A 13,836-nucleotide genomic window follows, 5' to 3' on the forward strand; every position below is an offset into this window, starting at 1 on the left:
AGATATATAATAAGTAGTACCAGACCTGCCTGTCCCTCTTTGCGTTGCTGTCATTACCTTGGTGCACAAGCCTTGTAGAGCTTTTTCTACCCTTGTATTCACGGATTTTTTTTTTTTTCCCCTCCCCCCTGGGTTGAGTGATAAAACTAAGCGTCAGCTGCATAAACCTGGCGTTTTGCTGCTTTTATGCCAAAAGCAGTTGAATTTGCTGGTTTAAAGAATGTGATTCCAAACCCAAGTTGGCTTTTGGGCTTCTTACCGACACAGGTGTGTGATATCCGAAGGCGCAGGGCTTGGCTGCTGGCGTCATTCGGGCTGCCTGTCCTTCCTGCACAGGACCGACGGCCAGCCTGGATGCAAAGGCATGGAGGGAGAGGAATTTGGGATTTGCCTGGAAGCTCGCAGGCAACCTGTGTCACCTTGCACTGAGGACCGCTGCGTCTTCATCTGAGTAACGGGAAGAGTTAACAAGACCAGGCTTAATTCCTGCTACCGTGTTGAAATGTGATGGGTGATAGCATCTATTTATGTGCCTCAGATAATTAACCCCATCATAAATCTCAATAGCATGTTCACAGCCTTTTCTTGTTCCTTAATACTGAGGAACATTGTCTTTGTCTTGGGCTCATTTTGAATAATGAAGAACGCTTTTTTTTCCCCCCTTTTTTTTTCTCCCCTCCCTCCTGAACCTTTCCATAGTTAAAACCAAGCCCTGTGGTTGGTTTGGTTTTTGGGGGGCTGAATCCCCCACGCTGGGCTTGTGGGCTGAGCTTTTATGGTAGGAGAAGCCCCGACCCTCGCATCTCCGTGTGAGATAGTATGTGCACATCACCGTAAATCAGCTGGGGAGTTAGGGCGGGAGGAGGGTAGGGATATGCGAAATGCGGTTTGTACTTGGCGTTTCTGCTGTAGAGCAGGTTGGACACCGGCTGCGGATGCTCTGAGCACCGTGGGGTCATGGCTACATTATCTAGCTCGGAAGTGAAAACTAAAGTCTATGTAAGTCTTGATAAGCTTGTAAAAAATATCTCTATGAGGCTGTACAGTTTTGTTTATATGTGTGTGTGTGTGTGTGTATAAGCATATACACACACACATATATAAAGTGTCTGTATCATATATAGAGATATATAAAAATATGTGTGTATATATATACACATATATAAAAATATCTATATCAGGCTGTATAGATATTTTTTATATGTGTATATATGTACACACACACATCATATATCTATATCCTATATAGAGATATATAAAAATATCTATATCATATATCTGCATATATACATACACGCACATATATATAAAAAAGATATAAATACATATCAGGCTGTATAGTTTTTATATATATAAAAAGAGATATCAATATGTCTATATCAGGCTGTATAGTTTATATATATGTGTATATATATTTTTTTTTAATATATGTATGTATGTATATATCTATTTGGCTATATCAGGACTGCGACCTGAAGGTGCAGTTGAGAGGTCTGGTCTAAACCGCATAAGAAATTGTTAAATTTTAGGCCAGCAGGAAAGACCCTGGCTATGATATTCCTCCGTAAGCAGCTATTTTCGCTGACATAGCTGTTGTGCCCGCAGAGGGAAGGAGAAATAGTCCCTGTAGCCATGGAGGCATGCTGGCTCGCAAGGAGACCCGAGGTGTGGTTACCTCCCTGGAAAAAGTGAGTTTCTCTCTGCAGCTCACCTATGCTGACCCTTTGTGTGGTGGTTTAAAACAAGGTGGTGTTTGGCTTGATAAAACAACATTAATTAGCTATTATGGCAGACGTATGGCTGTATTTGAAGGTTTAGCTCCTGATCTCTTAGTAGACACAAGGATGAGCGTGCTTTTTGCATTGATCCCAAAGCTAAAGGGAGGAAACCCTCACCGTCTTGAACCAACATGTCTCGAGGTCTTTCCTGGGGGAAACTGCCTTTTTGCTCTTCAGATCCCCTACCAGATCTTCCATTCACCCAACGCTCACCTGGTGCAGGGTCTCCCATCCCGTAACTGAGTCATCCCACCGGTCTGCACTGGAAACGGCTCTAAATGTGGTCGTAGCTGCTGTAGGTGCTCTGTTACAGAAATATCCGTCTTTATGGAGATGCTTTGGCGACTCACCTCTTAATCCAGCTCCTGTTCCAAGCGGTGGCTGTGATGCAGGTGTATGGGCGAGCGCATTGCCATCTCCCCTGTTCCTGCAGCTGTGCGGTGGCTGAGTACCAGGGTTTTCCCTGTGCCAAAGAGTACAGGAAATTTTACGGTTAAATTAACGTGGTTAATTTTGGAGTGTGTGTGCCTCAACTGGAGCAACCTATGAGTCTGTCACCCTTCACTTGCATAGCAGGTGTTGAGCACGTTACAAGTGCTGCTTGCCTGCAGAGCTCCTTGCAGCCTGGACTCATGAAAGGTCCTAAAAATGATAATAATAATACTAATAAAATCTCCAAGCAAAAACCAACCAACGAAAAGCAAAGCATGGCTATTTGGGGATGGGGGAGAAGCTTTCCTAAGGCTTAGGTCTGCAACGCTGGGAGGCTGCAGACCCCCGTGCCTCACCTGTAGCTCTTCTGCCCCACAGGCATCGACATCCTGAAGCTGGTGGCAGCCCAGGTGGGGAGCCAGTGGAAGGACATCTACCAGTTCCTGTGCAATGCCAGCGAGCGCGAGGTGGCGCTTTCTCCAACGGCTACGCGGCCGACCACGAGCGCGCCTACGCTGCCTTGCAGCACTGGACCATCCGCGGGCCCGAGGCCAGCCTGGCCCAGCTCATCAGCGCCCTCCGCCAACACCGCCGCAACGACGTGGTGGAGAAGATCCGAGGCCTGATGGAGGACACCACGCCGGTAACGACGGGCTGGGCTTCGCGCGCTCTTGTCTGATGTGGTGCACGTCTTGTCTGGCCGTGGCGAGCACGTGGGTGCATGGGACCCGGCTGCAGCCTCAAGCTTAGCTAATAGCCAAGTAGCTGGACTCCATCTCCCCCTGGAGCTCCTCGGGGCTTATATTTAAGCTTTACATCTGCTTTTGAGCAAAGCTTTGCTAAAGTTTGCTCAAAACCTTGTCAAAGTTTTGAGAAGCTCTTGAGTCCCACATGTTGTGGTTTGCATGTATCTTTGAAGGTCACCAGGAGGACCTGGTACTTGAGCCCTTGTGTTGGGGATGCGGAGGAAAGAGCATACCCCTTTAAACTTACTCTGAAATGCTATAACTAAATGCCCAGGATTTTGTGAGAAGGGCCAAGCATCCTTGAGCACTAAATGTTGCTGTTGTGGAGCAGCGAGGTGTTTCCTCCAAGGTGGCGACTGGTGGTATGGGGGAGTCCATGTGTGCTGTCCTCCAGAGTTGTTGCCCTTCTTTGGCAGCTCTGGCCTTAAAACAGCCTGTCCCATATTTTGGGATGATCAATAAGTAGCTGCGGAATATCCTGCGGTAGGGTCTCAGCAGGGTGTAAGTCGTCAGAAGGTGCCTTGGTGACCTTTGCAGCTTGTTTTGGCCACCCTTGCCTTACCTGTCAGTGTGGTTTTTGGATTTTTGGCTCTGATAATACAGTGGCCTTCTGGAAGTGTTTGTAAAGGTGATCAATGAGGCTTCTTCTGAACATGGAAGCCAATGGAACAACACATGGATGCAGGTGGGGGCAGTCGAGGGAGGGCTCTTCCCCCTAAACCAGTTGGTGAAACGTTTCCCGTTGGCCTTAGCAGTGACCCAGACCCAAAGGGGAACGGGTGGGTGCCTGCAAACCCCTCTGGGCACTTGGTGGGGGCCTGGCAAGGTGGACCTTCATCTATAGTAAAGCTTGTGGGGCAGAGCATTTGTTGGGGCAGGGGATTCCCAAATCCTGTTTTGACGATCCCAAACTTCCCCCTGTAAGAGGGACCGTGGTCCCTTCACCGTGTCACGTATCCCACATGACTTCATTTAGTGTACCGAACATCTTGGTCCCTCGTAACCAAGTGTGAAACCACAGGTTTTGATGCGTTAGCAGGAGTCCTGGGCTTGTTTTTGAGAGACTTCGAGTCAGGTGCGTGCCAAGCATTGCCCTGTACGTCCTGCCCAAATTTTGTATAGGTGCGCTTTGCCAGCTGCCCGATTGCTCTTGCTCCCATTCAGTTGCTGTTTTCTTCCTTCCAGCTCCTGGTAATTAAGCAGGATGTAGCTTTCTCATTTCTTACTGTGCTCCAAGATACCTTTTTTTTATATCAAAGATGGAAAAAACGAAATGAAAAGCCTGAGACAAAGCTATGGTTAGGAAGAGGTGGAGAAAATTGTCGTTTTGCACATGTGTATTAAAGTTTCCAGTATGTGCGATGTCCCAGAAGGACACGTTGTCCTCTTGCTCTCCTGGAGCAGGTAGTAACCTCTGTCCTCTTAGTTACTGCTTTGACTTTGAATACTACAGCAAAGCGCTGGGCTAGGACATCAGATAAAACGTGGGGCTTGTTCGTCAGCGCAACGCCTAATCAACAGTATCGGGCTGTGCGGTGCCCAACGCTCCCGAGCCTTGCACTGTTTTGGCCAAGACCATCAGGTGGTGCTTCTCAAACAGCACAAAAATGCGAGGGGTAGCTCCGGGAACAGGGTTTATTGAGTGACCTGTTGGGATGGTGGACTCCCGCTGATGGAGTAACCACGAGCTGTTGGCTTGCACATGCCCATGACTCTGAAAATGGAGTGAGCGGATGCTCCGGAGAATGAGCAAACCCAAATCTCATGGATAATTGTATGCAAGTCTTTTGGACTTCCCGACCAGCTCTCCTGCAAGGTGTTTCTCTTTGTTTTTTAAAAAGTGTGTCGTGTTCCCCGGCATCCAGCAGCACCTGGAGCCTGGTGGTCCCCCACGGCTTTCACTTGTTTTCCTAGAAATGGGTAAAATTGGGTTGCTGATCTTTTGAGCAGGTGGCTCAGGTGGGCCCACATGAGAAATGGGGCTCATTTCAGCAAAGGAGGTGTTTTTAAAACTTCCCCCAAGCTGGCACGTCCTCCTCCCCCATGCATGTGATCAGGCTTTTTTGGATGAGCATCCCTCCTGATCAACCTTAGGTGTTGGCCATTCCTCTGCCCTGAATGTCCTGGACTGGTTGCTGCGCTGAAGCAGCACGTGGGACGTCAAAGCTCAAAAGCACCTCGGGGCGCAGATTCAGCATGGCAGCACCTTGTGTTTCTGCAAGGTATTACCTGCTGTAACCTGTCTGCCTCCTCTCCCTGAACTGGCTCCTGCGCTGTGGATGCGGGCGGTGATGGAATGGCCCTGGGAGGGATGCAGAAAGCTGTGGGAAGCAGCTTGTGCAAGGGAGACCGAATCCCTGAAGCCTTGTGCCAGCGGCTGAGCTGCATCATGGCAGTCCAGACCGCAAGCGGCTGGGGCAGCTGATTGCTCAATGCTGGGAGCAGGCACACTGAGGTCGATTTTGGGTTTGTTTTTTTTTTTTTAATCTGCTGGTTGGAAAGCCTTTAATTAGAGCTAATTCAAGTTTGACTTCCGGTGATTTGTCTGTGCAGACGCAAATGGAGGCGGTTTCCCTCCGTACCAAACTGGTTTGATCCAAAGGAGGGGGTCGCCCCACTGGTGGCAGGCGTGGGTGCTGCGCTGCACCTCTCCAGCAACCGGCCCTGCGGAAGCGGTCTTGCAAAAAACAAAAAAAAAAAACCAACAAAGAATAGTAAAAAGAGCTTTTTGTGCTGTGGAGGGAGTGAGGACTCTCATAAGTAATGCAAACGCATGCATCCTCCCTCCGGCTAACAGCATGATGCCCTTGGGGTGACCCGAACCAGCAGTGAGCCTCTAATGTGTGCTGGTGTGTCCTAGATGAGCCCGGGAGGGAGGTGCGGGTGGCTGTGCTGTCCATGATGCCTTTGGCCCTGCCCGGCATCGCTGGGTGTAAAAGGGGGTTTCCCCATCTCTCCCCACTGTCCTGTGTCAGAAGAAAGCACCGACACCCTCAACTCATAAGTAAAAATTGTGTTATTGAATGACACAGCTCTCGGACAGCAAATTGGTACCCTAAACCCAGCCAGCCTCCCTTCACCATCCCATCCCACCCACTATCATATCCTTGTCCCAAATCCTTTATCTGGCGTCTGGCTTCAGCTTGTGAAACCTATGGAGGCAAAGCTGCTCTCTCCTGTAGTGCCCCGTTCCCTCGGCAGCCTTTTGGGCTCTGAAATCCAAATCTTTACAACCCCCAATAGGAATAGGGGAATTAATGGGAGTCTCTGGAGCATTACGGTATGTGGCAGGAACATTTTCCTTCAGGTAGGGAACAGCTCCGCTGAAGGGCTTGCCGGCTTTTTTAGCTGCGGGAGATTATGCTGGTTTTGCATCGCGCTGAATGAATTTAGGTTAAAACGAGATTAGCCCTCTGAATCGCTTTGCTAGGGTTTTTTTTGCAGCTGATCCAGAAAATACGATGAGCGCAGCAGGTCCAGGAAGGTTTTTTTGGGGGTGCGTTTAACTCACAGGGCTCCTGTTAAAGGTTGGCCCCGGCCACGAACGCTTCTCCAGCTCAAGGTGTGCACGATCTCTCCCCTTGCAGGCAGGTTTGCCGGGCAGCGGCATGCGAGCCTGGGCACTGTTTAGTGAGCACAGACACACCCCAAATTAGTGGTGCTGACAACAACAAAAATAGGGGATAGAGAGGGGGAAAGGGAGAGGTTTTTCACTGCTATCCCAGCAAATTGCGGTTCTCCATTTTGGGGTTAAAATCGGAAAGGTTCAGTGCAGCGCAGGCACTGGATCGTGGGATATTTTTGGGGTGCACAACAGCATTTTGCAGATACCATGGGTGTCTGTGCTTGCCCAGGCTGGCCTGGGGCGTTGCTGGCATGGCTGGCCACGTTGGCTACCGTAAGTGTCCTACTGTGAGCAATGCTTTAAGCTCTTATCTTTTTATTTATGGCTCTGCTGGCCTCGGCTGAAATATTTCAGGGAATGGATGGAGGGGAAGCAAACAGGGTTGCTCAGAGCAGTCAGCAGCACAGCCTCAGCAAAGCTTAAAAAAAATAATAAATTAATAAGCGAGATGTTGAAAATGGAGAAGGGGAGGCTGCAGCCCTGAGCCCAATGAGATTTAGGTCCGTGGCTAATTGCATGCCGCAGATAATCCCGTGAATCAGCAGGTATGTCAGGGCTGGGTCTGGTGTGAGGTTAAGCCGTGGGGTTTTTGGGGGGTGCCAGAGGGGAAGAGGATGTGAAAGCAGCCCCGTGTCCAGGCACGCGGCTGCGGCAACACCTTTTGGCTCCTTTTCTTCTTCTTTGGCAGGTCAAAACCTTGGGGGGGTGCTCAAGAGCCTGGAGCAGCGTTCCCCAAATCCAGCCTCCAACAGCTCCTGCCCATCCTCTTTGTTTCCTCTTTTGGCAAAGCAGAACTGGGCTGGACCCAGTAATTAGCAATTAACTTTGTGCTGCGTTAACCTTGCGCAGGGGAGCGAGGGTGAAGCTGTTGGATGGATTTCCCAGCCGGGGGGCTGCCGTCCGAGGGCTGGGAAATGCCCAGGCAGCCAGGAAAAAACAAAATTGCATGCAATTTTTCCTTCTGGACGTGCATCAGGTTTTGCTTGAGGCACAAAGCTGTAGGATCAAGTGGCCAGAGCCTTGGGGAAGGGATAGGGCTGGTTGGGTTTTGCTGGAGTGGGAATCACTGTTTTCCTCCAGGTTTGCTCTAAACCAACCATGAGTTGATTTTCGGCAAACCGAGGTGGCGTTTGAACCAGACTGGAGAATGTGCAATAAACGAAAATTTAGTAATTTATAAAGTAATACAAATATAAATAATATAAACAGAAAAATATAAACTTGATAGTAGATGCAGGTATATTTGAGGTTTCCCTGCTGTGGTCGCCACATCTCCTTGGGTCTGTGTATTTGCAGTATAATGGGCTTGGGAGCATAAGATGAAACTAGAAGATGGTGGGGTCATAACAAGGTGAACTTGGTACCGACTTACTCAGGCTGTAATTGAGTTTGGAAACTCTTCGTCACGGCTTCATCAACTCTTCTTCATGGTTTGAGCTGAAAAAGTGGGTAGGCAAATCCATAGAAAGGAGAAGCCACCAGGAGCTCTCATGGAGACACCATCTCCTGCTTGGAGAAGCACTTGGCCCATGAATGGCCCGGGCCGGTGGGGAAGAGCTGCTTCCTCCATGGGTGGTTGCGTTTTGGTCATAGCATCTAAACCCTCCCCATACCCAGCATTGCCCGTCCTGGGTCGCGTGAGGCTTGACTTGAGTAGCTCTTCTCCAGGGCTGCCTTGTGTTGAGGGAGGCCGGCTCCACTGCAGAGGTGGTGTCGAGTGCTCTTCTGAAACCTGGCCAGTGAGGTGAAGGACACAGAGAGGACATTTGGGCTTTCCCACCCTAGGGTGCTGAGCACTCTCGTGCCCTTCCCATCCTGGCGAAGGGCTTACCTCCTGCTCTGCAGCACCTGCGCACCATCGCTGCATCTCTCTGCCACCTCGATGAGACCTCATGGCCCGGCCATGAGGTGTTTCACCTTCCAAGGTCTGGTCTGGCCTGCCCTGAAGGTGGACCCCCAAACACCATGTGCACCATGAAGCTGCTCATCCAAGCAGGTCCTCCCTACGCCTGTGGGGACCATAGCGAAAGCATCCCCTGCCGACACCACCCTGCATCTGCAGCATTGCCTGTGCGGGGCGGCCGCCCAGGCCGGCCCTCCCTTGCCTCATGTGCCGGGGTTTCTCCTCCTGCATTCCCTACGGAGGCGTAACAGACCTGGGAATAGGGCTGGTGTCAGCCGGGTGTCATCTTTTGGCAGGGAATCCGGGAAACGGCCGCCTCGGTGCTAAATTTATCCCCCCACATCCTGGGAGGGTGCACAGCCACCCTCTGCAGCAGCAAACCTGCCACCGGCTTTTATGACCGCCTCGTTGCTGCAGAAGGAATTACAGGGAAGCATTGCCCAAGGGAGGGTTTGTTTTTTGTTTTTTTTTTTTTAATGCCTACGACTGCTCCTTCCTAACATTAGCAGAGCAGCTGCAGTTTCTGTTTGTCCGACTTGAGTTTTTATTGCGGTACAGTAAAACGAAGGCAGCAAATGGGACCAACCAGTTCAAACAGAGCTGTTGGGAACAGCTGTGAAAAGAAAAACAAAGCCAAGCCTGTGTCATCTTCTGCACCCATCCCCTTCTGTCCGCTTTCCTTCCTTTTAGGAAGGACCTTCAGACACCCTGAGCTGCTTAGAGCATCCTCCCAGATGCATTGGGATCCAAGAGGATGTCGGTGCTTGAGCCGCATCCTAAAGGGCTGCGAGTACACAGGAGCTTTTAGGATATTTTTTTTTTTTTTTTGGCATTGCAAACCTCTTGCTGCAGTGCTCAAAAAAAAAAAAAAAAAGGAAAGAAAAATTGGCAGAGCGCCCCGGTACGACTGACCGCTCGCAGTAGGCTGCTGATGCGTCAAAGCCGCCGCGGCGCCTGCCGTTTTCACGCTGGACCGTGCATCTAACAGTCTCCCATGTGTCTGTCTGTGCAGGTGCAAATGCAGCCTCAGTGGCAAGCGCAGGACCCCTGCAACGAGGACGGAAAGGTGAGAAATGCGGTGGCTTTGGAAAGGCAAAAGAGCTTCAGAGGGGTTTGTTGGGTTTGTGTTTTTTTTTTTTTTCTCCAGCCACAGCTCGGTTTCGCTTGAGCGCCACCGTTCTTAAAAATAGGAATGGCCAAGGTGGTTTCGAGCAAATGAGTCACTGGCTATGAATAGTGTATTTTTACACCTATTCCACAGGCTTCACCTTGCAGCAACCTTTTCCTTTGCCCGGCCTTTCAAAGCCCTCGTTCCCACTCACTTTCTTCCCACGGTTTAAATATTAACACGCATCCGAGCATCCTGTTTGCTTTGCCTCAAGCTCGCAACCGTTCAGCTATTTGGAAAGCTTTGGGCTCCCGGGATGCCTACAGTCAAATAACCTCAGTTGCTTTAGCAGCTGTTTAATTAAACTCCAAATGACTTGCTTCTGGGAAGGGTTTTTCCCCTCTGCTGGGAAGGCAGAGCCGGGGCAGCCGGCTGCTCCCTGCCCTCCCTGTAATTGCTCCTTGGCCGTCAGGCCCCTTTTTGGAAATGAGGAGGTGGGTTTGCGGCTGGATATTAAATAGATGAGTTGCACGAGGAAAAACTAACCCCTAAAGCCCGTTGGTTATTTTTTTTTTTAAAGGGGAAATCAGAGCGTGTTGCAATTTGGAAAGCGGCCAGCTGCTGTTCTGGTCCTTCCCTTGCTTTTCCCCAATAGGCAGTAGGCTGATTCTTGTCGATGAGCTGTATTGGAAAGGGAGTTTCAGAGGAGAAGGCAGATTCTTTTAATTAAAAATTAAAGCTGACTTTTATTTTTAACATGCTTATTGTGTAACATGCTGAGCTAGAACAAATCCTCCCCTGTTTATTTTCAATAGAGGGGAAAAAAAAAAACCTTTTATTCTACCAGGAACAGGCTTCAATGTTAATTTAATGTGAACTAATGGGCGTCTCAGCAGACATGTGATTTGTGGGTGGCAAATTCCTCGACACGGATGAGGAATGCGCAGGCACATCCATGCCGGCGCGGAGGTGGCTCAGCAGCTCCCTGTCCCACAGCCTTTAATCTGAATTTTGCATTTTAATCCCTGGGTAGTAGGCAAAAGCATGTTAGCAGGAATAGCCTGGTCTTCCCTCTGTAGAAGAAGAAAACAAGGTTGCGAAATGCTTTTGGGAGAGCGGGTTGCACGTGGACAGGGTTTGCAGTTCTGCTCTGTGGCAGGTCGAGCAGGGATGCGGGGTTTGGGAAGAAGTTAAATATTAGATGGTCCTTAAAGCAACCTGCTTGGGGGGACCTGGTGACCTGCAGAGGTGCCCAAGCTGCCAGCCAGGGATGTGGGGATACTGCCCCGAGCCTCTCGTCCCTGCAGGGAATGGGAACCAGAAATGCTCTGCTTGAGATTTGCACCCCGAGGGGATGCTGAGAGACAGAGGAGGGTAGATAATGTTGGCTGCTGTCATGCAGGTAGGAAGGAGATGCAAGAAGGAAGATGCAGAGCACAGTCAAATTAGGAAACGGGTTCATGCCCGCACCCAAATGGTGCCGCTTCCCAGCACGGCGTGTCCCAGCAGCGCTTGCTGCTCTCTGTGTCTTCGTGACCGTGGAGCCAAACGCTTGCCCTTGACTCGCATCAGGGTAGCAAAAAGTAAAGGCACTTGGGTGACATTGTGGTCAATGCCAGCCCCTGCTTGTCCTTCCTGGCCCTGAACTTGGAGTCTGGTGCGATGGATTTCTCCATCACGCTTTAATGAGGCGCTCACAGGAGCGAGGGTGAGAAGGGGCAAACAAATCATTAACTCGAAATGTTAGCAGTGGAGCTGGTCACAGGAGTGTGCTGCAGCGGAGGTCCCCGAGGGGTCTCGCAGCTCTCGCCCTGCAGCCTCGGCACTGGCGGGAGGCATGGAGCCGGGCTATGCCTTGCTTTTAGCAAACAATAGCTATGGAGCAGGTTTTTTGGGGGAGCTTACCTGCTTGGGCATCATCACCTATTGCCCCGCAGAGCTGTGCTTTGAGCTTTAATCAACTGAGAGTGAGAAGGAAAACCAAGTTAAAATGCTCTGCTGTGGTTGCGTGCGCAATCCTGGTGCTGTAGTTGTTCCTACCAAGAGTGCAGGTTGCATTGCCCCTTCTGCCTGTTGAGCACTGACGTGCCAAATGCCAGCGCTGATGTCCTCCCCAGGTCACCTCCGGTGCCCGTTCTGCATCAGCAGGTCCCCTGGGAGGCGGAGGCCACCCAAATGCGGGGACCACTTGCCAAGGACGGCTGGGGTGTGTTGAAAGCCGGGATGCAGATGGTTTTGAGTGCGAGCCCATTGCGTAGCGTCCCTCCGAGTTAATTTTCCCTCTCTTTCTTCCCCACCAAGCTGGAAGCTGACAGACTGGCACTGCCGGTGAGCCCCAGCCCGCTCAGCCCCGCGCCAGCCCCAGCCCCAAGCCCCCGGAGGCGGCTGTCCTCACCGTGGAGCCCTCTCCTTCGGAGAAGAAATGCTTCTTTGTCGACGAAGCAGAGCCCCTCCTGCGGTGCGACTCGACCTCCAGCGGCTCCTCCGCGCTCAGCCGGACAGGCTCTTTTATTACCAAAGGTACCAAAATCAGCCCCGGGGGGGGAGCGGGAGGACCAAAGGGATGCCACGGTGTGTCCCCTGCTGTCAGTGCATGTGGCAGAGCCACCCAACATGGTATCATTAAAGTAAAAAACTGGGAGAACTGGCTCTCCAGGATACGTTTATCACATCCTCATTCCAGACCAGAATATCCTGTTAGCAAAGGTGATAAAGATTTGAGAGGGGAAAACACCTTTAAAGGCTTTTAACTCTTTGAAGTGCTGCCAGAGAAGTTGTAGCATCCCTGGATGTTTGGGGGGGTTTCTCCTGACTTTTGGCTGTTGCGTTGGCCTGTACGTTATTGCATGAGATGACACCAGAAAAATGTCATTTCAAGATTGAATTATTTTTTTTTTTTTATCCTTGGTCCTGCTTGCTGCAGCGTGTGACTTAGGATGTAAATCACTGTTAGTCACCCCCCCTTTTTTGAGGGGATTTAATTTACTGCATTTAACTTGCTGCATTTAATCTTCTTTAACTTCTGATGAAGGTGAAACACTGAGCTCAGTCAAGCTACCAGAATTTATACTTGGGTGCGGAAGTGAAGCTGACCCAAGGAAAACAGCTCAAAAGAGCAGAATTCAGCTTTTTTGGCTCCCCTCCTGCCTTCCCTTTTCCACATTGGCCATTCAGCATTTATAAATGCTGTGTTTGCTCTAGCGAGCTCCTGGATTAGGTGCCTCAGCAGCTCTGGCTTCTCCATCTTCTCCCCTCCCCATCACTCATCACCCTCCACCTTTTCCCTCAATTCTCCTGGTGGCGTGTCCCTCTCCAGAGGTGGCACCAGGGGATGGACCGAGGTCTCCAAGGAGAACAAGCCCTGGTTAGCGGAGGTTTCTTGAGGGGTTTCTTGACCACCCTCTCCTTTCCTCCTACAGAAAAGAAGGACACCGTCCTGCGCCAGGTGCGCTTGGACCCTTGCGACCTGCAGCCCATCTTCGACGACATGCTGCACATCCTCAACCCTGAGGAGCTCCACGTGATAGAGGAGATCCCGCAGGCCGAAGACAAGCTGGACAGGCTATTTGAGATCGCCGGAGTCAAGAGCCAGGAAGCCAGCCAGACCCTCCTCGACTCTGTCTATAGCCACCTTCCCGACTTACTGTAGGCACTGGGTCACCACGCACTCTCCGAATATCTGCTAGAGCTAGCTTGGCGCTCGTTAAGACGACCGACAATATGCAGGCAGGTTTTGTTGTAGAATATATGGCCAGTATTTTCGTTGAGGTGTCCTTGGTTTCTGGAGGGGGGGCAGTTTGCCAGCGTTGCACCCCTCCACCTTAACTATCGCTCAGTCCAAGTCTTTGCACCCTCTGCCCCCTTCCCGAGCATCTCTTCTCCTTGTTCTCATTCCAATCAGATCAGTCGATGCACTTTAAAAAAAAAAAAAAAAAAAAAAAAAAAAATGCAGTTAATGAACTAAAAGACCACGAATCTGATGTAATTTAACACATCGAATTGGGGATTGCTCTGTAACCCACTTCTTCTGTCAAAGCTGTCGCTCGGAGTGACCGTCTCCCACCACCTCCCTTCGCCTCGGAGTGGTAAATGGCAAACACACGCAAAAAAACCCCAGTCGTTGCTGGTTACTGTCTCTTAATGCAGCTAACTTCCCACTCGAGCTGACTTTTTTTTTTTTTTAATGTACTATTGTATAGCTCATATCCATTGCTGAGATTTTACTAGCACGGTTATTTATTGTA

The 13,836-nt window shown here is 50.3% G+C and overlaps 1 protein-coding gene across 1 annotated transcript in view; it reads left to right on the top strand.

The window, feature by feature from the left end:
- The window catches only part of TNFRSF21 (TNF receptor superfamily member 21), a 34,244-nt gene extending 20,735 nt beyond the window's left edge, over positions 1-13,509 (top strand). Inside the window, 5 exon segments of the mRNA XM_050893596.1 lie at positions 2,589-2,678; positions 2,681-2,853; positions 11,894-11,969; positions 11,972-12,112; positions 13,012-13,509. Of these exon segments, the coding sequence (XP_050749553.1) occupies positions 2,589-2,678; positions 2,681-2,853; positions 11,894-11,969; positions 11,972-12,112; positions 13,012-13,241 (710 nt within the window). The 3' untranslated portion in view covers positions 13,242-13,509.
- Positions 13,510-13,836: the final 327 nt, after the last annotated feature.

The sequence above is a fragment of the Gymnogyps californianus genome, chromosome 3, assembly GCF_018139145.2.
Source record: "Gymnogyps californianus isolate 813 chromosome 3, ASM1813914v2, whole genome shotgun sequence".
NCBI classification, from domain to species: domain Eukaryota; kingdom Metazoa; phylum Chordata; class Aves; order Accipitriformes; family Cathartidae; genus Gymnogyps; species Gymnogyps californianus.